General features: G+C 44.5%; 1 protein-coding gene across 3 annotated transcripts; it reads right to left on the reverse strand.

Annotated features, from left to right (window-relative positions):
* Nucleotides 1-1379: 1379 nt before the first annotated feature.
* On the reverse strand, nucleotides 1380-26157 carry HSF4 (heat shock transcription factor 4). Of its 3 annotated transcripts, XM_083515002.1 has the most exons (16): nucleotides 25988-26157; nucleotides 24221-24429; nucleotides 21861-22443; nucleotides 19075-19270; nucleotides 12292-12400; nucleotides 11372-11499; nucleotides 10502-10626; nucleotides 9723-9798; nucleotides 8617-8681; nucleotides 7592-7691; nucleotides 5862-5986; nucleotides 4440-4667; nucleotides 3766-3871; nucleotides 3419-3484; nucleotides 2501-2607; nucleotides 1380-1925 (listed from the first exon to the last, which is right to left on the reverse strand). In XM_083515002.1, exons 4-15 carry the CDS (start codon nucleotides 19195-19197, stop codon nucleotides 2548-2550), a joined length of 1311 nt encoding a protein of 436 aa, XP_083371128.1. In that variant the 5' UTR covers nucleotides 19198-19270; nucleotides 21861-22443; nucleotides 24221-24429; nucleotides 25988-26157; the 3' UTR covers nucleotides 1380-1925; nucleotides 2501-2547. The 3 variants fall into 3 exon arrangements, with proteins under 3 accessions (XP_083371128.1, XP_083371126.1, XP_083371127.1); XM_083515000.1 differs by lacking the exons at nucleotides 19075-19270; nucleotides 25988-26157 and adding an exon at nucleotides 24525-25072; XM_083515001.1 differs by lacking the exons at nucleotides 4440-4667; nucleotides 19075-19270 and having other exon boundaries at nucleotides 25988-26145.
* Between the last annotated feature and the right edge of the window lie 1745 nt (nucleotides 26158-27902).

Below are 27902 nucleotides of genomic sequence, written 5' to 3' on the forward strand. Positions count from 1 at the left end.
CTAGTGACGGCGCCCCAATCGAAAATTTGACTTAAAAAAAAAATCTTTCGAATTTTTTAATTTTTCCCGCGGCACACCAGGCAACATCTCGCGGCACACTAGTGTGCCACGGAACAGTGGTTGGGAAACACTGCAATAAACCACAATGTTATGCAAGATAATCCTTAGGTAATGATTTATGTAAATATCCCTAAACAGATACATTTTGGAACACCATGTAGCACAATTAGATGACTAAAAATAACAGTCAAGTCCAGCAAACCATGGTTTATAAATCAGATTTCCAGCAAAGCACAACCTGTCAATCAGGAGTAAGCCCTGGAAAGAAATGGTCACTTTTTAGCTCACCCCTCTGATGCAAAATCCCTCCACTTTTTCCTTATTAGCCTTAACCATAATTCAACACATTACATTTGTATCAAAACTAACTATAGTTTAGATTAACCCTGTTCCCTTTTAATCAGATGTTACACACTAACATCAAACCAAGGTTTCAAACATTAATTAAGAGAGGAATCTATGTTAGCATTAGTCATGGTTTCATAGCAAGCAAGCAAGCAAGTGGTAAAGGAGAGAGTAAGAAGAGTTCATATTCCCAAGAATGACCCCGATATCTTGGGTTAATAAGTTCAGGGTAAGATGACAAGGAAGGGTTATTTCAAGAGAGGAGAGGTTCCATGTGTTCTCAAGGCTAGATCTCACAAATGTATTTTGAACAGCAGGAAATCGGGGCTGCATTTGTAGCCACAGGCCCTATAGATTTCTGCAAACTGCACTCACACTTGCAATTTTAAGACATGCAATGACTCTCCAAGGATCACCCAGGATTGCAAAGACAGGTGCAAATTGAAAGAAACAAATTGTGTACTATACATCCAAAAACTAACGAATTTTCAAAGTTTGCTTTTAGAAATTGAACTTTGCAGGATTTAAAATAAATAAATATAAAGCTACAACAATTATCTGTGAAGTCATAACATTTTTTCACATGTTCAAAAAAACAACAATTCCAAATTTAATAATGTCCATAGTTGGGAATGCTGAAAAAAGTCAAGCTAGAAGAAAATACATTAGAATTCTCAGCAGCACATCCAATTTTTTATTCAACCCTCCCCAAATAGTTTTAATTTTAGCACAGTCCTTTTGTGTGAACGAGTAAGACATTCAGCTGGCTCCAAGCTAGATTTGGCATTTGCCAAGCTGGTCCAGATAATGTCAAGGTTTGGCACAACAGTCAATATAACACTATATTCTGATGTAACCAGAATGGGGAACTAGGCACAAATTAGAGACAACCTTTCAGGCTCCAAGAATAAAACAGGAGAGATGAGACAATGACTAGGATGGTCCCTGTGAGATCATGGGACCCAGACTGAACATGGGAAGAAACGTACCTTTTTATTGAGGTCTAAGATTTCTCATGAGAAAAAACTGGACACAGAGCATTGGACAGGACCAAAGCGGTGTGTAGGGATCATCTCCTCACTGATTGTCAGTAGCAGTTCAAAAATAAAAGCTTCATTTGTAGCATGATGAGAGTTTCAAAAACAGACAGATAATCCCTTTGACAGCTAACTGTCACTCACAACCTTTGACAGAGAAACAAAAATGACTGCATCACATTTGTGTATCTGGTATGAGTGACTGACTGCCACTTCTTTACATTCAGGCTGCTAGATGTCCCCCCCCGGGGGGGGGGGAGGGAAGGCATAAATAGTTTAAGCTAAGCAAAAGATCACTCATCATTCTCATTCGGGGAGATCAAGTTCGATGGGATGTAACTGAGATGGGGATTTTAAAGTCCACAGCAGGAAAGAAGGAAGGTGCCGTTCTAGACCCAGTGTAAAAAGATGAACTGTTTGGTACATTCATAGTGTTGCTCCTCCAAAAGTGCAGACAGATGCTTTCCAGAATGACGTCTCTCCCTAAGAACACAAACAGAAAATAGAGAATATTTCTACCAGTGTATTACATCCATGAATTGGCAGAGATTCAGTAGTTATAAAAGACTACTGTTGGATGTATTGTTCCGCAAACCATTTCTAATGCAACTCCAGTCAAGGGGTGAACACTTTTGCAGGGGTGAAGACATCCCTGACCTGGCAAGGGTCCAAGGTGCGCACACAAGCAGAAACAAATCTGACACTAAGGCAGGTTGATGTGAACTGCTAAGGGCAAAATGCTGTAAAATGCACCCAGAAACAACACTGAGTTCTAAGGCAGCAATGTGAACACACCCTAAGATTAAATGCTTCTGGAGTCCTGACTATGCAAGTGTTATGTGCAAACAGAGTTATGGAGATGGGGCTTGCATTGCTGAAAATTGCACAGGAGGTAGAAGGTAGCACAGGAGGCCAAATGAAAAAGCAAAAAGTTCATTCTCTCTGAAATGTCACAACTTGCTGAATTGCTTGCAAAGAGGGTTGCTTCTGCCAGCAAAATCAGTCTCTGCATGGTAGACTGTCACTTCTCTGTGTGGAAGATTAGCTATGAGCAGTACCTGAGCAAGAGGCATTAATTTGGGGATTTAACACTCGGAAGGACCTCTTATTTGCATTCTTCTCCAGATCCACAGTTGGCATCTGTGTCCTGATGCAAAAACACAAACTACAACAATGCACAATTATACAAAGGCAGGAAGAAAGGGGGGTTGTGACAGAGAAACTAATTAAGCAGTAACATTACATCTGCTGTCCTGGAAATAGCTGTGCTAGGTAGGCAACTATCATCACTAAATGCAGAGAGAGGCTGTCTAAGGCCCAAAGCAGCTGTGTCTGGGCACGTGACTACTATGTTCATGCTATTTTCACTAATATATTTTGTACATATTACTTAGCTGGTGAACAGCATTGCAAAATTCAGAGGAGTGCATTAATGGAAGGATGACTGTGTTTTGGTTTGCATATTGTTCAATCTTGTGCAAGTTTGGTGGATTCAACTTTAAATGCAAACTAAATCAAATTTCTCCATCATCCTTAGGCAAAATTTGGGCTCCTAGGCAAAAGCCAACCCAGCCTTCTAGTAAACATATCCCACACCCAAAAGTATTTAGAGATTCACACTAATCACCTTAGAACATGGGCATAGCCAGGATTTATATTGGGGGGCAGGTATATGTTAGGGCGGGCAGAACCTCAGCTAAGTATTTTGTACTGATTAACTTGATGGGGGGGTGACTGTCCTTCCCCACACCCTCCCTTGGCTATGCCCAGGCCCTAGAAATTTCCCCCTCCCCACTTCTCATGGGAATGAAGGCCAGGCGAACATCTGTGTGGTTCTGTTTGTATTGTGTGGAAGGACTTTGTCCAGCCCTATCTCAGAGTCTCCTGCAAGTTCCTCCCAGTTCAATGCCACAGGTGTTTGGTGGTGTTCAGATGCTACCCCCACCCCTCTCCCATCCTGCACATGCATGTCTTACCGAGGACAAATTGGCCTCCACATCATTCAAATTCCATTCACTTGCAGATATAGTGGGGTTGAAAACCTAAAACAAACAAGGTGTAAGATGAACCACAGCTAAAAAACACCAGGAGGATATAAGGTTTTTGCTTCATTTGATTCCTGCTCTGCCCACATTGGGGTGGGGGGTATGTCAAGACCCTTATTATCTTTTACCATTTACCATTCAGAAACCAGTTAGTTCAATGTGTGTGAGGAGTTTATGGATTTGAAGACTTGTATCTGCTCTAAGGGCGCCTTCTACAACTTTGAAAAACAAGAATGATGGAACTATAAAACTCTTATCATGGTTAGACAAAAACTCACATCCAAAGGACTGGCAGCTTCGAGATTATACTGCTGGTTTCTCAGTAGGATCTGAAGGCCTTCCAGATTCAAATCAGGACCATCTAAAGGATCAGAGATTTCTGCTCTGTGAAAACACAAGAGGAAGAGTTGCCCACTGGGATTCAGGTTAAGCATTTGTATAACAGGTGGATCAACACTCTTTCCCTCCCATCTGTTGTCCAAGGAACAAAAGGCAAGGGCATGGTGTTTTGTCTTCCCCCATTTTATCTTCATAACAAGTTTCTGAAGAAAGTTATAGGATTATCCTATGAGTCTCATGCCGGGATCCACTTCCTAGCTTAACCTGGAATTAGGTTAAGTTATAGACCAAGAATGGGGAGCCTGTGGCCCTCCAGATGTTGTTGGACTCAAGCTCCCATTAGCCCCAACTGGAATAGCCAATGCTCAAGGATGATGGGAATTGTAGTCCAGATCATACAGAGGGACACACACTCCCCATCTCTGCCACAGTTCTTTTTGCTGTGATGAGCGCCTAGAGAATCAGTGTTTTGCTAGTTGTATCCTCAGGATCCCCTAAAGCACAAGCAAATATCTGCATAGCTGCAACTACTAAAGCCTTCATGCAATACTCTCCATCCACAAGCAATGAAACAGTGTGGTGCTAGAGCACATAGTGGTGCTCCTCCCCTCACCTGTCTAGAGGTGCCCTTCTGCCTCTTCTGTCAAGTGTCTGCAAACTTGCTGGCTGTGGCACATCGCAGCTCCCTCTGCCGTCTAACACAGACTGAACCATGGCAACAGGCAACACAGGAGGGTCTGAGCAGACATTACAGCCAATCAAGGGGACAGCAGGATCTGTGGATGCGGCTTTCTGCTCAGGGCTAATGGGTTCTTCCTTGACCAGCAGGAGGCAGGTTTCCCTGAACCAAAGACAAGTTTCAGCACCACCCTGATGCTTTTTTTCCTTTCAGCTCACTCCAGGGCCAAACTAGGCAACACAGCAGAAACCAACGTGCATGAAAGTCAGTTCCTTCCCCCATATCAAGGGGAGGGTGCAAAATGGAGAGGAGAAGCAGTGGGCATGAATACAGTGTGGTATGGTGGTTAGAGTGTTGGACTAAGCCTGTGAGGCCAGGGTTCAAATTTCCAAGCAGCCAGGAAACTCACTGGGTGACCAATAACTGTTTCTCAACTAGCCTACTTCACAGGGCTGTTGTAAGGATAACATGGGGAAGACGAGAACCATGTACACTGCCCTGAGGTTGTTGGAAGAAAGGTGGGATATAAATGCAATAAAATAAATAAATATTGGAAATGCTAATTGAGAGAATGGGGGACAGGGGAATGAAAGGGAGAAGTGGCAGGGGGAACCTTTTTCGATATTCTCACTATAGGAAGAGTCCATCCTGCAAAAGCAGCATTATAAGCAGACGACTGAGCATAAATCCACCACTAATGCATTATTATTGCACCAGTGACGCAGAATTATAGAATCATTGAATTGCAGAGTTGGAAGGGATCCCGAGGGTCATCTAGTCCAACCCCCTGCTATGCAGCAATCTCAACTAAAGTATCATGCTGCAGAACACACACGGGAGTGGGGGGGGGAGACAAAAACCACCCGTCTGGAGGAGCCCCTAATGGCAAAGCTGGCCCTGGCCTATTCAGTCTCCTGTGGCATTTATTTACAGTGGTGCCCCGCAAGACGAATGCCTCGCAAGACGAAAAACCCACTAGACGAAAGGGTTTTCCGTTTTTCGATGCGCTTCGCAAGACGAATTTCCCTATGGGCTTGCTTCGCAAAACGAAAAAGTCTTGCGAGTCTTGTGATTTTTTCCCCTCCCCCCCTTTTTCTAAGCCGCTAATAGCCTTTTAGCCGCTAAGCCGCTAAGCCTTTAATAGCCGCTAAACCGCTAATAGCCACTAAACCGCTAATAGCGCTAAGCCGCTAAGCCGCTAATAGGGTTGCTTTGCAAGACGAAAAACCGCTAGACGAAGAGACTCGCGGAACGGATTAATTTCGTCTTGCGAGTAACCACTGTATTTATGTCTGTCTGTCTGTCTGTCTCCTACATCCATCCATGTTGCTCACCAAAACACTTGATTTTTCTTACCTCTCCCTGTTGGAAGTAGGCTGCATGACCACAGCATTAGATGGTGACACTTCAGTAACATCTGATATTATTGGCCCTCCGGGGACAGCAGGGCTGTTTAAGCACGAAGCAGGTTCTGCAGATGGCTGCAGGCAAGGATGGGGGGAAAGACATATTTTTTAACAATGCAACAGTAAAGCGTCCCTGTGCAGCTGGGTAATGTTAGACTATAGACTTAAGTCATGTGTGGGGAGCTGCTCTATATAGTACCTGCACCAATTGGAGGCTGGACTATATTAAATTTGAGACCACTTCAAGTCATAGAATCACAGAACTGTAAAGTTGGAAGGGAAGCCAAGGGTCACCTAGCCTTGCAATGCAGAAATTAAAGCTAAATAATCCCTGAGAGATGGCCAACCAACCTCTGTTTAAATATCTCCAATGGAGGAGAGTCCACTCACTACCTTACAAGGTACTGAACAGCTCTTACCATCAGGAAGTTCTCTCTAATGTTGAGTCAGAATCTCCTTTCTTGTAATTTGAATCCTTTGGTTTGGGTCCTACCCTCTGGAGCAGCAGAAAACAAACTTGCTCTATCCTCCACTAGGCAGTCCTTTAGATAACTGAAGATGGCGATCATGTCACCTCTCCGTCTACATTTCTCCATGTTAAACATAGCTAACTCCTGTTCCTCATAAGGCTTGGTTTCCAGACCCTTTATCACCTGGGTCTCACGCCTCTGCACATGTTCAAGCTTGTCAATATCCTTCTTAAACTGTGGTGAATACTCCTCAATTCCTGTAATCAATAAAGTCGTGGCCTTATTTGACCCATTAACCTTAAACTCTTGTGTCTTGTGTCTTTATTTCCTTGGGGGGGGGGGAGACTCGCCACGCAAGTGTTTTTTCCAGTCAAGTTTATTTTGTTAACTTTATTGCTCACTTTTTTAAACAAAGTAACTCCAAGTGACTTACAAAAGAACCAAACAGATAGATACATTGAAAATGGGATAACGGAAAACAAAGAAAAATCTAAAAGTCAATTCTATTTTTTAGAAACTGGATTAAAACATGCCCCCTCTGAGGCCACAGATGATTAAAAGCCAAAGGGCCTGGTGAAACAGAGATGTGCTGCCTACAAGTTTCTTTTGCAAAACATGGAGGCATTCTTGAGTGGAACAATCTGATTTAAATGAATTAGAATTTAAATTTAACTGAATAATTGATTAAATTTGCATAGATGCGAACATGAATAAAGCAACTACTGTATCTTGAGGGGGGGGGCAGAAGCATGACTCCTTTGCTTTGAGATGAAGCACACAGGCCCTTGTTTCAGCAGGGACCATTTAAAAAGAGGAAATGTTTCCTATATGTGAAAGAATGTCTGCTTCTTCCTAGATGGCACCTTCTGTCACTCACAGTGTTTGCAAGTATCTGTACTGAAAGGGTAACCTAGTGTGACAAAGCATGTGTTTTGCGTGCAGTAAGTCCCAGGTTCGGTCCCTGGCATCTCTAGTAAGGGCTGGAGAAGTCTACCGTCTGAAATCCCAGAGAGCTGCTGCCACTCAGTGCTGTACACAACAAATACTGAGCAAGATAGATCAGCAATCCAACTCAGGGAAAAGACAGCTTCAGATGTATGTTTAAAAATAATTAAAACGTTTTTTAAAAGTTTGATTAATCGCTAGCACCTTGCAAATAAATAAGAGCAGGCAAGAAGACTAAATTAGATGGACGTTATCCCAAACTCACCGACTGGATGAAATACGAGTCATGAATGGGATCCAAAGTCAAATGCTTCCTGAACTTTGTCATTTGTGGAGCAGAGTTGCCATCATCCAGCATAAGAGGTCTGTTGAGAGAAGGAAGCCCAAATCCTTAATCTCAGTCACTCAGCTGTGTGACTTGTAAGAACACTATCACAAGCTCACTGGTTCTGGGGGTGAGTGTTGAATCTTTCCAGGGGCAGCTAGAGGAAAGAACAGCTGGCGCTTCTTTGGGGCTTTAGGAGGCTTCTCAGCTGATCAGGTGGCACTTGGAAACACAAACACATGGAAACTGCTCCATGAAGTCCAGGCTCCCCACTCATTCAAAGCAATTTCCACAACACCAGCCTTCTTCAACCTGGTGCCCTCCAGATGTTTTGGACTACAACTCCCATCAGCCCCTGCCAACACTAGTCACACCACCCCTCGCTCACACATACAGCAGCTTGTCCTCTGAAGCCCAGAGCTGTGGGGTTGCTACTCCTTAACGAGAGTCCTAAATCAGACCTCCCCTTGGTCTACTCCAGCAAGGCAGCTCTAATGTTCCTAGGCTGTCCATATGGAAACCATCACAGGCCTTCCCTAGACTTTGCATCTGTTTACAGCCACCTAATAAGCTCACCTAATAGGTTTGGCAGTCCCATAGGTGCACCTCCCCCCCCGCCCCCTGTAATGATATTACTGGAAAACCTCTCTGTGGTTTCCCCAGGGGACCTTGCCTCCACTCCCCTTTCTCTTCAAATTTTCTTCTTTCAATCCCCTGTATACCACTAAAACAAAGGTCACAGCAAGCTGACAGGGTGGTTCTCCAAGGGCACTGAATGAGACCTGTCAGCAGCTCTGACTCATCAGTTCCCAGCCCCATTCATTTTTCTGTCACCATGGTGCCCAGGTCTGGTGACCTACCACGCCACTTGGAGCTGAGCTGGGGGGGGGGGTTTAAAATGAAGGGTGAGCCCCCAACTAGTTTCTTGCCCGTGCATGTCCATGCAGTCACATGAGGGTACTTACAGCTTTCTCTTTATTCCAGCATTGCTGGGGCTGGACTGGAGCTGGCCGAAGAGAAACTGAATCAGCTGTCAGGGGAAATCAAGGTCAGGTGTTTGTCAGTCAGCACAGTGATTCAGCACTCCACCGTCCACCTCTCTGCTCACACAAGGAGGAGCTCCCTTCCAGGGGAAGGAGGGCTGCAAGCATCTGCTTTGCATGGAGAAGATCCATGCTTTGCATGGAGATCTAGGTTCAACCCCCAACGTCTGTAGGTAGTGCTTTGAGAAGCTCTCTAAACTGCAGTCCTGGAGAGTCACATCCAGTCTGTGTAGACAACACAGAGCTAGATTGAGCAATGATGTGACTTGATGTAAGGCAACTTCTTATATAAGGCAACTTTCAAGTTTCCAAAAATGAAGGATAGGGGCAGGCAAGATGAGACAGACACGGCCATCTTCCTTGACATGAATGTAAGCATACATCAAACGTGTGCACTCCTCTATGAATGCAGTGAACATGCAACACTTGGAATAGGAAGGGACACTTGGGGAGGGTGGTCATAGTGATAGATGCTACCCTGCCCAGGGGCAACAGAAGGCACCCCAACTTCGTGCCACATTAGATCAGAAACCTGGGTGATTCCTGAGATGAAATGTAGCTACCCTGGTCCCGAAGCATCTGCACAAATTCAGAAAGCTTGTCTTCTTCAGGCTGTGAGGGCAAGGACAGATGGAAATGTGTGTGTGTGTGTGTGTGTGTGTGTGTGTGTGTGTGTGTGTAAACATGAGGCTTTGCATGGCTGGAATGTAGCCTATTGTGCAGAGGCAAGAGTCCATTCTGTTGCTCCACCCACTTTTGCCTGTATCCCTGCCCAGCGTTGGCATGTGGCACCTAAGAGGTTGCCCATGTGGGAATGCCGCTCATGAGGAAATATGCCCTTTGGGTTGAAAAAGTTTCCCACTCCTGTATCAGATGATCCCATCTGCTGCACAGAACCACATTCCCAGAAGTTCCTTGAGAAAGCCATGACCATTGACCATGTGCCAATTTCAGTGAAGCCAACCACCCCCCAATCTGCAAGTAGCAAATACCCCCCACCACATTATTGGCATCAACAGAAACGTTACCTTGTTGATCACTTTCTCATGCTGTGAATGATTCTGCCTGAGACACACAACTTCCCTCCACAAAACTTCATTCTGCCTGAAAGGAATAGAGAACCACAGGCTGAGGGCACAGTCTCTCAATGAATCAACAGTGAATGCGCACTTGTAGGTCTTTGTGATTCTGGCAGCAATCTTAAACAAACCTACGACGGAATAAGCACAACTGACCTCAGTGGGACTTCTTTCTAAGATAACATTTATAGGATTGCACTGACAATCTGGAAAAAATAAGTGCCAGTAAATTTTGTTTCCCTTACTAAAGGGAGGGGAAGGTTGCCCTTAAAGCACCTTTAGAGTTTAATACATAGAAATCTAACTATGAGGCTGCATCAAATTTTGTTGTCTTCTCTCTATGGGTCTATTCGGACCCACTGCCACAACTCCTGCCGAGATCGGGCACAGGCCTTGGGCTCTTGCACTCAACTGGAGAGAGTCTACAGTTATTTGAACGTCAGGCCTCCCTTAACCTTTGACATAGAAATCGTAAGTTTGACATCTGGAGTAAAGATAGGCCCATATTCAGGTAACTGCAGTATCTTTACCTTCTGTGGAGGCAAGTCTCATCCAAAGAGGCCAAAAGTAACATTCCAGCTGCATGTACACGGAATTCTCCCAGTAGTCAGACTGGGTACAGGTAATATGCCACAGAATCATAGCACTGTGGAGCTGGAAGGGACCCCCGAGGGTCATCTAGTCCTACTCCCTGCAATGCCAGGATGCTTCTGGTAGCATTCACTTACTGCTTCATGTCCTGCACCTGACACTCCATTGTCTCTTGCTGACCCCGGAGGATCTGGATCTCGTACAGTAATCGGCTAAGGTCTTCTTGGCGCATCTTGGTTTCTTCACTTTTCACAATGGATACCTGAAGAAACAACCAAAGAAAGAAGCAGAAATAGAAGGATAAATTGTGTGAGGTAGGAAACACAATTCAGGGAACGCTAAATGCAACTAAGGCCCTCTTCATCCAGTGCATTCCTGAGCTTTTGCAAGCGTACTCCTAAAAATGCAGTAGGCGAATGTCAGGGAAACATAAGGACATTTGCTGGCAAGTGTTATTTTTATCTGGTGAGGACACCTTCCCTTGTCCGGAGCCTGGACTATGGCAGGGGCGATCCCTGATGTCACACTATCTCTTCCAGGTTTAGATAATCCTACAGAGCTCAAGCTGGGAAAGAGGGTGGAAAACAACAACAACAACAACATAATGCTTGCAGGTTTGTTCATTGAATATTTTAATTGTGGATGTTGATTTTAATGTTTTTATTCAATTATTTATTGCATATTTTAATTATGTGTGACTATATTTTGGTATTTGGTTTTATACTTGAAAAATCGCTTAGAAGCCGTTTTGGCAAGTAACTGGTTTCTAAATTAAATATAATAATGATAATACTGTGTAGTGTATGCAGCTGCCCTAAGTCCCATTGGACTCAATGCCTCCTTCACTAGGACTTGATAGGGATGAATGTTTTCTTTTTTTGTATTGGGCTACTCTTATGTTATGAATATACCACCTGCATGGTGAAAGGTAATTTCTATCCTCTCCCAAGCAGGCCGTACGTAGCACATGATCACAACAGCCTAATTAAGCTACTTGCATTTCCTACCTTCCTTTTGATGTGCTCAAGGAGGTGTTCATGGCCTTGTAGGAAATAAAGGTGCTGGAACTCAGTGTCATCACGTTCAGGCTTGACAAGGCCGCCTTGTTCAATGTTCACCACTTTCCTAAAGCCATCTAAATGGACAAACAGAAGCCTGGTGAAAAGCAGGAGGACAGGTGGGGTGGGGTGGGGTGCTGATTTACACATTAGGTATACACAGTGGCGTAGCATGGGTTGTCAGCACCCGGGGCAAGGCAAGTAATTTGCGCCCCCTAACCCGTGGATTTGCGCCCCCTAACCCTAACCCCCAGATGTTGCGCCCGGTGCGGCCGGGCCCCCCTGCACCCCCCACGCTACGCCACTGGGTATACATCTATGACTGCACAAAAGTGTGAATGTGGCAAACACGTGCTTGCGAACCAATGTGCCAGTTCTAGAGGACAGAGAGACAAAGCATCTGTCAAAATCCCAGATCAGCAATAAGTCTACATCTTCAATATTTCCACTATTCCCACTTTGTGTGGAGCCCCTAAGAAGGTGGGAGGCAGTGCTGATATATAACTTTTTATTTATGTCTCTATTGTTTTTATCTCAATTCTTTGAAGAGAAGTGAGATTTAAAAACTGGTATCCCGTTTATTTCACCTTTAAACAGTGCCTCTTTGTGATGCTGCTCACCAGTACAGAGGAACTGGCACCTTTTTTCTTCTTCTTTTGCTGCTCTTGGCAGCCATTGTATGTGAATATATCATAAACTTAAATGCCTCTAACAAACATTAACTTACTAGGTTGCCAAATACTTAAGTTGGCTCTAGTGCTTCTGCTTTTTAGGTTTGCAACGTACTAAAACCACATTTTAAAAGTACAAAATTCATTTTAATCATACAAGCAAGACTGTACTTTCTAAATCTTGGGAATGTTACTTACACATGTTCAGTTGTCGCACAAAGCTGGCCATATTGTTGTGTTTGAAATACTTAGGCAGCACCTCCTTGGCAAACCGACTCTGATCAAAAACATGGAAGCTGGAACCATTCTTTAAAGGGAAAAAAAGAGTTAAACAATGTTAGCTACCTGCTCATTACTATAAAGCTCTAATGCTAAACTGAGATTCTACAAATATGTGAAACTGGATTAATAACAAACCAGCATTTTCAAACAAAGGACGGGCTGAAATTTGCATCCTGGCTGTCATTTCTGAGGTGTGTTTGTTGGCGCTTTACTTCACATTTAGATACTTGAAAATCTAAGAGTGAGGCTTGTGGCGGCTTAGAGATGTAACACTATTTTATCATGACATTTCAGGGAGGCAAGCTCACTTTGTCAGATGCATTAAGCAATAGCTTAGTGGGCAAGTATAGAAAGGAGAAACTGTATGTTGAATGACAATGCAATGCAAAAATCGCAGTCACTAACAAACAATGCCTCTTGGCAGAGAACCACAGGCACCGACTGTGTGGGGCTGTGGGTACTCCAGCCCCCACAACTTTCCCCATGAAGTTCACCCACAAATTTTTGTGCAGGACCATGCATGTCCCGGGTGCAGGTGTGGGTGCACCTGATGTCAGCATGCCCAGCACCCCCCCCCCCACCCAGGAAACCTGCTGCACTCAGCCCAGCCAGGCACACTGAACGAACCATCTTGTAAGCCAGGTTTTATTTTCTCAGGTGTGTAATTTGGTACCTCAGCACCAGACAAGCACTTAAGACTGCTGTCTTCATCGTGAAACACCAACCCATAAGCAGACCTCGTTGTTGCAACATCCAACCTGATTTTTCTACCAAAATAATAATAAAATCCCCATCCAACCCCCCTCCTTCCCACTTTGTGTATCATTTTGCCTGATGGAAGTTTTGAAGAACTGGAAAGGTCGCCACATTTTTGTGACTTCTTGGTTTGTCCTAATAAAATTACAGTATCCCTTATCTTTGGAACTTTTTTCTTATGGACCACAAGGCTTCCTTTGTTTTTTTTTTATTATGATCTGCCAACAATACAAACACTGTAGTGTGTAATTAACTGTGGTTCAGTGTCGGCGGTTCGAATCCCCGTGACGGGGTGAGCTCCCGTTGCTCGGTCCCTGCTCCTGCCCACCTAGCGGTTTGAAAGCACGTCAAAGTACAAGTAGATAAATAGGTACAGCTCTGGCGGGAAGGTAAACGGTGTTTCCGTGCGCTGCTCTGGTTCGCCAGAAGAGGCTTAGTCATGCTGGCCACATGACCCGGAAGCTGTACACTGGCTCCCTCGGCCAGTAAAGCGAGATGAGCGCTGCAACCCCAGAGTTGGCCACAACTGGACCTAATGGTCTGGGGTCCCTTTATCTTTTTGTCTGTTTCTTAGTGAAGTGTGTTATTTAAAATCCCAAAATGTGTACACACAAATACTCTGCATATATGTATGTAGATATAACACCTACTCTTAACTGTGGGCTCGTTCACACTTTGCTCATCCTGCACCTAGAAAGCATGAGTCCAAGAGGCTTTCCACTTGTGCTGTGCTTCCCAAGCACAGATCTGAGTGGTTTTTTGTTTGCCTCACGGGTTTCCCTGGGAAAACACGCTATTTACTGCTAAATCAGAACAAACAGCAATCCGCAGAAAACCTGATTGCCATTTGGGCCGACTCGGCACTAAACCGTGGGTTTTCTCTGGGGAATGTGCCTGAGCAAATGGAATCATGAACAGTCCCTGTGTGTGGATATCAATATATCTCCTCTTCCCAATTATAGATCTCGGCACATTACACACTACTAGTTTCCAATTCTAAATAGGGATCAAGCTTCCTTGCTAGAAGGTGGTGACAGAGAAAGCCCCCCCCCCATACCCATTCAGCAGTAATTGTGTCCACCGCAATCTGAGGGAGTCCACTCCACTGTTGAGCAGCTCTTACCATCAAAAAGCTCTTCCTTTACTGATGGCTGCAAGAGTTGTTATAGTTAGGAAGTGGAAGTAGCAAAGTGAATATAAAATGGAAGAATGGTATAAAGAGGTGTGGGATATAGCTATTAATGATAAATTAACATGTGCTATTAAGGTATAACAGGAAATATGCAGGAGAAATTATTCTGAGGAGATATGGAAGGTATTTGTAGAATTTGTACTGTTAAAACTGAAATGGGTCAAACCACCGCAAGAGGTGTTGAATTTTTGGGAGGGTGGATATTTAACAATGGAATGGTCTTGGGGGTGAGGTGCACATTTTTATTTTCTATTATTACTTTGTTAAACAAAGGTCTTCCTAATGTACCTGACCTCCTTAGTCAGCAGTGGAAGTTAGAAGTCCTCCAGTGAACTGCTGCTGTTCAGACCCCAGTAACCCCAGTACTGACAAAATAACAGTTCTTTTTTTCTTTAAAAAATGTTTATGGGTACTCTCATTTTCCTACTCATATTGAAACACTGCCTCCTCAATGAGACCAAACTTCGATTCACAAAATGTTTAGGGGTTTGCGTACCCCTGTGTACCCCCAGGAAAAAAGAACTGGTTTTACTGGCTGCCGCAGTCAAGTGTAATTCTATAGTGCTAAAGGAAAGCAAGTAGCCCACAAGCTTCTGTGAAATATGCACCTCCACTATTTTATCAAATGATCCATTAAACAAACTTTAATAAAATGAGGTCTACCGTATTTTAGTGGATGGCAAGAGACTGAACTGACCCCAGAGGGACTCATCAGGTAAGGGTGGAACTGGGCAATTCCATGAAAAAGTCAACTTACAGAACCATTTTTCATTTCCATATATAGTTATGGTATTCTGTATCCCTGTAAAAATAATTTCCCAGTTTCGTTATCTGAAAACAGTTTTTCCAAGTAGCATCCAGCTGCATGGGACACAAGGTGACCCAGAATGTCTCTATTTCTCCATCTAATCTTCAGTTAAAGACCTCTTCAAGTAAATAGACAATAGGTTCACAATCCTTTATTGTACTGATACTTTTGCTTTCCCATTTGGTAAACTGAGAAGAAAATTTGTATTAGGAACACAATCAGATGAGTTTAGGACAATAAAGCCTAGTTGGTTGAGTGGCTTATGTTGGTCACAAAAACACATGCTCTCCCCCCCCCCACCCCCCCACCCACCAAATGAAAATAAAAATGTTCTGGTTTAACTTTATTCTCTTCTTTGATTTCATTAGCATCAAGATGTGATGCTCCCTGAAACGTGTTTTACATGCAAAGTTCTTGTGATCAACATTACTCCATAATGTGCAACTTACATAGCATATGTGGTTATTTGTGTGATTTAACTCCCAGTTCATACCTGCCTAACATCTCGTGTTATGTGAGACAACAGATGTGTGTGGCGGGGGCCAGGTGGCATAGCTTCTCCAAAATGAAGAAGTTTGAGGTGAAGGCTGTAAAGGGTCTTCTAGGCACAGAAATAGTTTTTAAACTCTCTGCCTTGAAGCGGGGCGGAGCCCTCTCAACACCATCTCCAAAAGCCCCAGGATGCTTGTAGACTCAAGGGTATTTTGTGTTTTAGTTCCACAACCCCTGATTTTTACAAAACATATACTTACACACTTCTTATGGATAATCACCTGAAAATATTACTTACTGAAACTGTCAACCTTGATTAATATTACATTGGCATTTGTCAATTACCACCAGTAATTTTTTATCATAAGAACAGTAAAAATTTAGACGTTTGCAGTGGAAGCTTTCCACCCCATGTCTCTGTCCTAGAATAACATGCTTCCCTGCTCTTCCTCCTCAAGCAGGTAGAGAACTTGGGAAACTTTCGACCATGGCTTGCCATGCTGTACGGATTCAAAACTGGGACTACCAAGCAAGTTTCAAAGGTGGCTTGTTTGAAGTTAGGACTACTTAATGTTAACCACAGTTTATTGGTTCAGACAAAACACACTGCAGTTGACAAGAAGCAAATGCTTCCAAGTCCTCCTGCGATCAGGGAAGAGGCTGGAGAGGATGATAGGTTCATTTACATCTTACCAATCCATAGTTTAGTGAGGCAGTGGGAAACCTCCAGCATGTTGGGCCTAATTAGACCCACATCATCATGGTGCACTGGGCAAATCCCACCCAAATTTTCCAGGCCTATCATCATGTATGACATCAAGTATGGAAAAGTTCAAGCCACGGCCAAAAAGAAGAACTGGGAATGAACATCAAGTGTACTCCTAATTCTTTCCTTTAAAGTTAAGTGACCTAGTGTTTTGGTGACATCAGGTTACTGGTGAGTGCAAGAGCAGAACATCCAGTCTGCTGGCCGGATCCTCTTAAACACCCACAGTTTACTGTGATGTCCAAGTGCAGTATGAGGGAGAACAACTCAGTCCCAAGTAGGATTAAACATCTGTCAACTCATATTTGTGTGCTTGTGCACATATATGTATCTAGAGCAAAACAGTGCATTTTAAACTTTTTTAAAAAAGTACAGTTTTGCAAAAGGACTGCATTCTATGTTAGTCCTGGAGCAGACCGACATAAATCATTGGGTTTACATAAGTAAAGTCCATTGGTTTCAATGACTCTAAGTATCACTTAGCTGAGCACTACCCAATGTTTCAGAATTTAATGTATTTTTTTACTTTTATGGAATACTGTTATCCATATTGAGAATGATAAAACCAGACCACGAACCAGTTCTCAGTTAGAATTTGCTCAAGATGCAGGCAGGATTTTTTCTATTTTAAATTCACAAACAAGAGTGGTCTGAAAGGAGGGAAGAGAATGAACCAAGGAAAGTACCCCGGCTCACTTTCTTTCCATCATTACTTCCAACAGAGATAAAACATTCACACTGAAAATATAATTTAAAAATTCTCACCAACAAATTTAACTACTGATTCTAAAGTCTGGTTTGAGACATTTAGTGGGTAATTTTATAGAAAAGTCCTGCAGATTTGAGCACCACCACACTTAGAGGCATTCGAGACATATATCCCATGTTCAGAGGTCAGGTGGAACTAGTTGAATCCTACTAATTTCTGCTTCCAGCAAAAACAAAAGCAAACAAACAACCGCCCCCCCAGCAAACATTATATTTTCTCCATATCAGCTAATGACCATTGACACACTTCATTACCTGTAATCAGAATAAACTAGCAGTGCTTTTAGGTTATAAGATAAATGAAACAGCAGCCAGTAATGTGCAAAAACTAATTTTTAGAGCCATCAAGAAACGTTTCACAAGCTACTAAAATGTAGCAACTGAAAGGGAATTAAAATCACCACAGAAAAATAACCTTTGTGCATACCCTCCAACATTTCTCCAATGAAAATAGGGACATCCTAAGGAAAAGTGGGACATTCCAGGATCAAATCAGAAACCAGGGCAGCTTCTTGAAATCTGGGACGTCCCTGGAAACTAGGAACACTTGGGGGGGGGGTCTGTCTGTGTGCTGCACTGATCCTCACAGCTTCCCCTTTCCCAACATGGTGTCCTCCTGATATTGCTGGGCCCCAGCTTCCAGTGAGCCAGGGTGGTTTAGTGGTTAAGTTAAAGTCTCAGACTAGGACCTGGGAGACCAAGGTTTAAATCTCCCACAAAGCTCACTGGGTGACTTTGGGCCAGTCACTGCCACTCAGTCTAGCCTAGCTCACACAGTTGTTGTGGTTAAATGAGGAGGCAGAGAACAGTGTATGTCACACTGAGCTCCTTGGCAGTATGACCAATGGTCACAGATTATCAGGCAGCCATAGAAGGTATCTGGAAGGCACCAGGCTGAGAAAGGTGGGAAGGCCCATTGCCTTCCCACGCAAGATGACAGCTATGGACAGACAGTTGTGAAATAAACAAACAGGTGATCAAAACAGCTCCAGGAACAACTCTATAGGGGAAGGCAGCTACAATTCCATGGGCAAATGTGACAAATTTTAATTTCTCATTTAGTTTTTCGCATCAGTTTGCAATTCATTGGCATTTCAGTGCAAGTTTCTCCCAGTATGCACATTTTTGCAAAACAATGTTCCTTAATATTTGTATATTAATTATTATTTGTGTAATTATTTTAACTAATAATATACATTCCTATGTGCACTTTACCCATTTTTTGCAAACATTGCTTGGCTGGAGAATTTCATTGCAAAATTTGGAGAATTATGAATTTGAAGGATGGCCATGTCTTGTTTCACATATTGTTTAGGAAAGTGTGAATGAGTTTAAGCTCACCTTTAAATGTGAACCAAATTGAATTTCTCCCCCCTCACCAGTAGGGAACCAACTGATGCAGCATGAAGTGCTGGGATTCTGGCCCACAGATTGTAGGTGGGGAGTTGCATTTCCAAGTGCTCCCCAGTGGGGAAAGCTCTTCACAGATAACAAACAAGCACATCAAGCTTAGCACACAGCCTTCTCCCTCAGAGGCAGAGTTTTCTCCCCAATATACTAAGCTTATTACATTCAGGAAACTTATGCTGGGAACATAGAACCAACCAGCTTGACACTCCAGCCCACCTACAGTCTGAAGCACTGTAGCCCAGAATTCCATCATCTCAAGTCTGTATGATGCACAAACTAGACCTTACATTTGAGTAACCCCCACTGAACTCAACACGGCATAAAAATAAACATGTATAAGACTGGTTAGGTTAGGTACCTGAAAAATACCAGTTGTACACATCACTCTCAGATACCACTGTGTGGTTTCTGGCCAACAAAGCCCCTGCAAGTTGCGCATGACACACAGTGCCCTACAAGGGCTTGTCAAACACCAAACTAGCAGCTCCCAACGTTAGTTGTACTCACAATACTCCAACAGATGAGATGGTTGGTCTCAGGATCTTCTACCAATGTCCACAGCTTGGTGAGGAACGCTGGTACGTTACTGGGGTAGCCATCCATAGCCAAGGAAGTGGATGAGTCCTGCATAGTTTTTTTTTGTGGTGCTCTGACTACACTAGTGCCATGATCTCTTGCCCCACAGCAAAGCTCCCTTTCCTTTCTGTGCGTGTGTCAGAGGGAGAAACAAAACCATTTAGCGATCCAGGCAGAGCCGAGAAAACATCCTCCTCCCACAAAAATCACATCAGCAATGCTGCTGGCTCTCTCCCAAGCCCAACACAATGGGCAGGCATGGCCAACCCTCGGGTTGAACAATGCACAGAATGAAAACGCACCGCTATTTGCATTGCACAATGCCGTGAATAAAGATGCAGCATCATGGAAAGAGAATACACTTGCTTGCACAAACACAGTAGGCCAGGAGGTCAGCAAAAGCCCTGGAAAGGGCCAAGGGTGGCTCTTTCACCTTCCCCATGGCGCAACTTGGAGGAAGCGATAGTGGAAGCAGACCTACCTGAAGGCCACCTTAAGTTTTATTCCATTTGTTCTTTCAGCTTCTAGGCTGCTTTTCTTGTAGATTCCAAGAGGACAAACACAGCAAGGAGAATTCCAACAGTAAGGAAAATGTTTCAAAGTATTTATTACAATCGAGGCAATTCACAGTAGCAGAATTGAAGGTGTGCCACCTGGAGACTAGTGTCACTAAGCAGTGTGACTGACAGTTGGGAGCGGTGAACATCATCCCTGTATGTGCCTCAGAGCCCACCCTCTGCACCTGATGACCCTGCTCACAAGCAGCTCTTCCTCCATCCAGCCATCAGCTAAGGGCTTATCCACACTTACCGTTCTTCTGCTCTTTCCAGGCACATTATGTGATTTAAAGCTCCATGTCTGAGTGCCCCCCCCTTGTTGCTCCAGAGCTCTCCTTGCAAAAACCCGCTCTTTAACGCTCAATCAGAGTAAACATCAATCTGCGTAAAACCCGAATTGAAGTTTACTCCGATTCAGCTCTAAAGAGTGGGTTTTCACGGGGAAAGCTCAGGGCAAAAGGTAAGCGTGGATAAACCCTAATTGACTGCAGGAACCTTGGACTCAGCTGGTTTCAGAGCCATGATCTGCAAATGCAAGAGCCCTAAGCAGATGTCCCAAACTCCCAGTTACATACGGAAGGCAAAGAGATGGGAAGAACTCCATGACTGTGTTATCACCACCTATCTTCCACAGTGGGAACTGATACATGTAATTCCATCCAGAAATGATGTCCAAAGCTTGGGTGTCTGGACACCATTTCTGGATGGAGATACGTGCATCAGTTCCCACTAGAAAGTAATGTGCACCCACATCTGCTGCCACAGCTGCACAGCAGAAATTCAAAAAGTGCCATCTTTATGGGAGAGCTGCATCTATAGGATTTCAGCCTGTGATGCTGCCATTCCAGGCAGCCATCCTCTTGACAAGGATGATAATCGGCACCCTAACCAGGTAGACCTCAAAATTCTAAACCTGAAATAGTGACCTGACACTTTGACTATCCTGGATCAGAGACACTCCTGAAGATAAGTCAGATCTCCAGATCAGAGCTGCAGTCTTCGGACAGCATACCTCTAAACCCTGGGTTGCATGTAGCTCAGTTCTACTCAGACCCATCAAATTACTGGGCTCCATTTAGTCACATCCATTAATTTTGATGTGTCTACGCTGGAATAGAACTTAGCTGCATATAAAATGAGTTCTGCTAAAAACCTATGGTAGGGGAGTTTGGAATGGTATTGCCACCAGAGTCCAGAAAGTGACTGACATACAGTGACTGAAGAACATGTTTCCTTCTTGGCAAGGCTTTAAAAAATACAACAAAGCTTAAAAGTAACTAACACAAACAGACCTTTTACAAACCACTGTCAGTCAACTGTAGGACAAGAGAGCTCCTGCTCATTTCTGCCCCTTGAACCATCACACCACCTTGGGCTTACTATGGTTGAGAATATACGCTGCAAAATAAAGTTAGGTTCTTACCAAAATAGAGTATCAAGTAAAGTGTTTAAAATTGTTTTATGTGCAGATCTTGGTGAACTGTGATAAATGCTATCTGTGATGTCTGAGTTGCAGGGGGGATACTAAAATCTGCAGTTGTATAAAATTTAAAATATCCCGTATCCAGGAGACTAAGAGAGACTTCAGTGTTATTCACACTGATTTCAAGTAGTATGCTTCAACTGTTTTTAATCTGTGTCCATATTGTGGCTCTGGAACAGGGGACTCAGTGGAAACAGCAACAGAGTACTTTTATGCTGTTTATATCAAATAATGTTGCTGCTCTTTCAGGGCACAAGTGTGCATGAACTCTCATTTTGGTCAAATCACGGAACGACAGCTGGTGGAATATCAAAAGAGAACTTCTGTGCTGACAGGGTGTATTTTTTCAAACCTGGGCAGTGTAAAATAAAAGCTTCTACCACTGCTTCGCTAACTGCAGAGTAACAGTGAACCTCTTTCAGATGCACACACTTTCCTGCCAGTTCTATTAGTGAAGCGTTGAGGTCAGCAGAGGGGGCGTTGTAAAGGACCAGCCTCTCCAAAGTCCTGCTGTAGGTGCTGGCAATGAACTTAACCTGATCGGCCATGTGCAGAGGTGTGTCAAAATGCAAAGCGGCCACGGGGATGCTTGACTTCAGTACCACACGCATCTTCCTTATAGGGACTGTTGGAGCAAACTCCAGCCTCACGCGGAACTGTGGGTGCTTCTCACTCACCATAGCCCAAAGCTCTTTGGGAATGTTGACGTCCAGGCCTTCATAGAAAAGGTCCAGAAACCGGAACGGCCCTCTGTTCGGTTTCAGCAGTTCCCAAAACATCTTCTCAGATAAGCTGGCATAGCAGACCCCCAAGGCAGATAACTTAGGGCAGGTCCTCAGAACATCAGAGATGGTGTCTGGCTTGAGAATCATTGGACCAGGTGCTTGGTTGTTGATGAACAAGGTGTGCAGGTTTGGGCTGCTGGATGCAATCATCTGAACAGTCCCATTGTCCAGAGTGAAAGGCATTTGCCGTAAGTCAATATACTGGAGATCAATCCCATTCCTGCTCTGGCAGATACTCCGGATGCTATGCAGGACATCTTGGCCGGAATAGAAATAGGGGCTTATTCCCAGGCATACAATACAGAGGCCCTGCAATCTGCAGCTCCGACAAGCCAACATGTCCAAGATGCCTGTGGCTTGTCTCCGGTTCAGGTCCAGGGACTGCTCAACCACCAACTGCAGGTGTTTGATGAGGCCTAGGAATGGCTGTAGCCACTGCAACAGGCACTCGTCGTCCTCATCCTCTGTGTCAAAACTGAAATAAGAGGTTGGGGAGAAGTCATGAACTCCTGCAGTGCTGAATTTGAGTTGTAGCAGATGAACACTTCTAATATTCCTCTCTGGAACACTGACTAATTTGCATTTCTTCTAGATCTAGGAGCAAGTTAGACAACTCTACAGCTGTAGCATCACCCCCCTCCCCCAGCAACCTTTTATTTAACTATGTTTAATAGCCTTTCTTCCAAGGAGCTTGAGGCAATATCCATGTTTCTTCCCCGCCCCCTTCATTTTAAACTCAGGACAACCCTGTGAGGTGGGTTCGGCTGAGAGATATCGTGACTGTCCTAAGGTCAGCCTGTAAGCATAATAGTTTGACCAACTATTAAGTCTGAGCTTTAACCATTTTCAGGTATACTTTGTGCTGCTGCCGCCGCCCCCCCCCCCCCATTTTAGAGGGAGAAATGTACACTTAACGCTAATTTGGATTTTTCTAGGTATAAACAGTGTGGCTTGGAACATGTTTCAGCTTTCCAGGTTAGAATGAGTCAGGGAGGACCGACTATCCTTGTATTATAATCAGACACCTCTAGCAAATAGAGTTTGCACATTCTGTGAGCAAAAATAAATGCTTGTTTGTGGACACTACTGCAAATGTGCACTCAAAACCATGCAGGAAATGGAACCCACCAGTTACAATATGCTCTCTGCACAGCTTGATTTAATCCTGCACTAAAACACTGTCCTCTATTATGACACACACCGTGTTTTTACTGTGAGGTGCAAAAAAACATTCATAAACAATTTTTGTACTTTTCAGTTAATTGGGGACCTTTGCCAAATTCCTAGGATCTGGCTTTCCAGGAAGTACTCTCACCTTTTCAATACACCTGTGAAAGTGTCCCAATGTCTTTCATTACACCTATAGCAAGTGTCAGGGACTGGCAGGCCACCGCCGAGTGCTCCCTGGGAGCAGGTAGGCTGGAGTCTGGCACAGGAGAGGGGGGCACTGGTATATGGGAACATGCATCAGCCAGGAGGCAAGAATCAGAGGTAGGAGAAGCTTAGAAGCTGGAGGGTGGAGCACAGGATGGGTCAGAAGTAGAGGGGGGAAGAGGCAGGTCACACAAGTGCAAGGGCCAGGTGCTTCCCACCCTCTCGTGCACCACTGTACCCCAGAACTAGGAGGGAATTGAAAAGCGATGAGCAGAGGAAGTTTCCACACAGGCGCAGTCTCCATACATGCAGCCTGTCAGAGGAAGGCACATAAACTGGTAGAGGGGGAGTGCCCCCCCCCCCAGTTGCTGCAAGTGCTCCACAGAGCACTAAGCTGCCTAGGTGCTAAATTGGAGTGCGTAGATATCCAGAGCTGTAGAAGTGCCTGTATTATCTTTGACAATAAATACTTAACTACAGTATCTGATGTGTGAGTTCCTTGGCTGGGAAGTGCCCTTGACAGCAAGAAGGGGAGATTGGGAGCGGGGTTTGCGTTCGTATGACTACTGAGAGTCTCATTCACCTTTAAGTCCATACTGACCGAACTTGTGGAGGAGAGAACAAGCATGTGCCTTCCAGCAGAGAATGAGAAGGCGGCTTTGAGCCAGGGAACCTGTGGCATTCCAGATGTTGTCTGGCTACAACTCTCAGCATCCTTAATGGCTGACCATGCTAACTGGTGCCTGATGAAAACTACATCATCATCAACAACAACAACAGTAACACACACACACACACGGTTGTTAGCAGGAAAGGTCAACAACGTACATGTTCCTTTTTGACTCTACAAGCAACCAGCTGCAAATGCTGCCTCTTACCCGATTTCTGTAAAATCCCAAACAGAACTGGAATGCACTTCTGTGGCCCAGCGCTCACACACATGCACAACGTTGTATCTGTCTCTGGCAGGCAAGAAGGAAAATATGTGGGCCAGAATTTCCCCTGGGATACAGTTCCAAAGGACTTTCGCCAGCTTAGGCATCCTCTGGAACAGCTGACTGAAGACTCTAGAGTGCCGCCTTCCTCACTGAAAGACAATTTCCCAAAGATGAAGGGCATCAGTTCAGTACTGTCAACACTGACTCCACACGTTTCCCAGGATGTGACTACTACAAGCCCTACCTGAAAAGGTAAGGGATGGAACAGCGTCAAAATTCGTCCGAATACATCTTCCAAATTTAAAACCTGAGGCATTGTATTTCTAAGTCAGATTGCATGCACGCTTTCTGAAGCGGTGGGGTGAAACTAAAATGACAAGTTGTAAAGCATGGAACAGATGGGAGAGGAAGGAATTATTACATCTATAGTCCACCTTTACCCCCAAGGAATTCAAGGTGGCACAAATGGTTCTAGTCCTCTCCATCTTCATCTACAGCATGGGTAGGCAAACTAAGGCCCGGGGGCCAGATCCGGCCCAATCACCTTCTAAATCTGGCCCACGGACAGTCTGGGAATCAGCGTGTTTTTACATGAGTAGAATGTGTCCTTTTACTTAAAATGCATCTTTGAGTTATTTGTGGGGCCTGCCTGGTGTTTTTACATGAGCAGAATGTGTGCTTTTACAGTGGTACCTCGGGTTAAGAACTTAATTCATTCTGGAGGTCTGTTCTTAACCTGAAACTGTTCTTAACCTGAGGTACCACTTTAGCTAATGGGGCCTCCCGCTGCCGCCATGCCAGCAGCACGCGATTTCTGTTCTCATCCTGAAGCAAAGTTCTTTACCCGAGGTACTGTTTCTGGGTTAGCGGAGTCTGTAACCTGAAGCGTCTGTAACCAGAGGTACCACTGTATTTAAAATGCATCTCTGGGTTATTTGTGGGGCATAGGAATTTGTTCATTTTTTCCCCCTTCAAAATATAGTCCAGCCCCCCACAAGGTCTGAGGGACAGTGGACCAGCCCCCTGCTGAAAATGTTTGCTGACCCCTGATCTACATATCTATGAGGTAGGCTGGTCTGAAAGCCAGTGACTAAGCCAAGGTCACCCAAGGATGAAGCAGAATGACTTGAAAGTCCAGAGAAGCAGTCCAGTGACTCCAACCACACAGAGAAACTTCAATTGCATACTTATGTTTTATGTAAACCACTTGAGAGAGCTTGCCCATTAAATAAATAGCAATAAAGGGAATAATTGCTGAAGCGATGTCACACACACACACACACCCAGGGGTGTCAACTTGAATAAAATATTGGGGGGTGGGGATGGAGAGCCAGGTAAGTTCCACCCCACAAAAATTGATCACATGACATGGCACACATGCACTATTTGAATGGCAACACCCACCAACTTTTTTGGGGGGGCGGCCCCCTCAAATATTTTCAGGGGAGAGCCCAAAGTACCTCAGCCCTTAGACTCCAACGCGCACAGCCATCTAAAGGAGCTTCGAGTTTCCTTCCGTCCAGGTTCACAGAAATCACACAATATGAAATTATCGTTTGATTTATAATTCTGCAGGGCTGCCCATTTCATGCCACTCAGCGTGTTAGGGAAACCCGACAGGAGCAAGCACTGGATCCGTCTTAGACAGAAGCGAGTCGGAAACGCCCAGAAAGCAAACGGTACACTTTCCCTGAAAGAACCCTTCACCTTAATCTCGGAAGCAGCAGGGAAGCCCGGCAAACAGCGCCGCTTGCAGCAACCTGAAGAGCGAGCAACTGCAACGACACCCACCCCGCGCCCAGCACGAAGTGAGCAGGGCGCGCCGCGCGCGCTCTTTTTCAGCCGGAGTTCCGCGTGCCTCTCCCGCCACACCTGCGCGCAATTAATACCTGACCGCGAGGCGGCAGCCTGAAGTACGCGTGCGCGGGGCGGGGTGGTGGTGAAAGAAGCGCCTCACCTGTAGAGTTAACTCTGTCGCTTCCGGGCAACAGGAATTGACCACGAGGGGTCGCTACGTCGAGAGGACGGTAGAAAAGAAACAAAGCAAACTTTGGTCAGATGCTGTAATTTGTTCCGTGCTCACCGCAGAAAAGGGTGGTGAGGGCGGCTCCAGCTGTACTTGAAGGCAGGGCCGGATTTAGGTTTGATAAGGCCCTAAGCTACTGAAGGTAATGGGGCCCTTTATATGTCCAGCTGTCCTTTGCCAACAATAAATTGTCACTGTTTTTTGTGTTGAATATATGCTATATGGTAATTTATGGACCTAATATATACCTAAAGTCATTTGCACATAACAAAATATGTATTTTATCAAAACAATTGTTGAACTGATACTGAAATACAATTACCTACATCATAGGAGCCTACACGACACAAAACATCGTTGCTGTTTGTAGGTTTTATTTTATTTGTTCTTTATCTTATATTTTGGAAATGTACACCCAGGTGCTTTTTTTCTTTAATTTTTTTTGCGGCCCCCAAGAGAGTGGGGCCCTTAGCTATAGCTTGTTTAGTTTATATGTAAATCTGGCACTGCTTGGAGGCTCTGCAATCATTGTGGAGGGGTGGGACATTTAGGGGTGCAACCACAAAAGCAAAACACATTTTTAGCATTCAGAAGAAAATAGATGCAGAGCCAATTTTTATTAGTCCAGTAGACACTTGAGAGTAAACCCCATGGAACTCAGTGGAGCTTACTTCTGTGTGGAAACAAATTGACAGCCAATGCAGCTGTTTTGGAGCAAGGGATTATACACGTCCCAAGGCAAACCCAGCCAATAATCTGGACGCTGCATTTTGGACCAGTTAAGACTTTGAGTTGTCTCCAAGGGCAGCCATGAGCAGAGCACATTACAACAATCCACTCTGTCTCTTCCCACGTCTTTTTCTCTGTACAACAGGAGCTTGCACTTTGCAGGAGAAGTTCTTATTTTTTAATTAAAGAAAACTCTGAATGTTTGGATAATGGATATTATCTATGATAGTTTAAATACATTGCTCCTGGCCAGGGAGGTTCTATCTCTGCCTACCAGGGGAATAAATAAGCCAGGTGTGGCTTATATAGAAGTAGCTCTTCTTGATAATATTTGCTGTTTTATTCAAAGGACTGATGGCACCTCGCATATGTGATGATTAATTGTACTGAGCACAAACCCCCAGCTCCCTGCTTGCATCAGGTGGGGGTGATGTTCCCAAGACTTCCTGCCTCAGTTAGGGGGAAGGAAGCCTTACTAATCATGGGGGCAACAGGAGAATGTGAGCTTGGCTTTGAAGGATTCCTTAATCCTCGTATGTTAGGCTGCAGCGCCCTCTTGTGCCTTTACACCATTCTTGCATGCCTCCAATGTCCGCCCCCCTCCCTTTTTGTTTTAATTTAGAAGCTTTTTAGTTTAGTTTAGACCACTTGGGCACTTGTGCCCTCCCTCCCCAGGATGCTGGACTCCACTCCAACTCCCATCATCCCCGGCCACGAGTCATGCTTTACAAAGGCTGATGGGAACTGAGTCCAGCTTACAAACCAAGAACAAGCTCCTCTTGCACCATCATTACATGTCTTTAGGCACCAGGCACTAACATTCCTCTTTATCCAGGCATCTGGCCATAATCTATGGCCTCTTAAAGG

This window comes from Podarcis liolepis (genome assembly GCF_965112155.1).
Source record: "Podarcis liolepis genome assembly, chromosome: 7".
NCBI classification, from domain to species: Eukaryota; Metazoa; Chordata; class Lepidosauria; order Squamata; family Lacertidae; genus Podarcis; species Podarcis liolepis.

Coding starts and splice junctions, on each gene's coding strand:
- HSF4 (XM_083515000.1), bottom strand. CDS start 24,384: ATGCCTAAGCTGGCGAAAGTCCTTTGGAACTGTATCCCAGGGGAAATT. Junction 5,987..7,591: donor ACTCGTATTTCATCCAGTCG/GTGAGTTTGGGA, acceptor CCTTGCCTGCAG/CCATCTGCAGAACCTGCTTC. Junction 3,872..4,439: donor AGAAGGGCACCTCTAGACAG/GTGAGGGGAGGA, acceptor GTGTTTTCACAG/AGCAGAAATCTCTGATCCTT.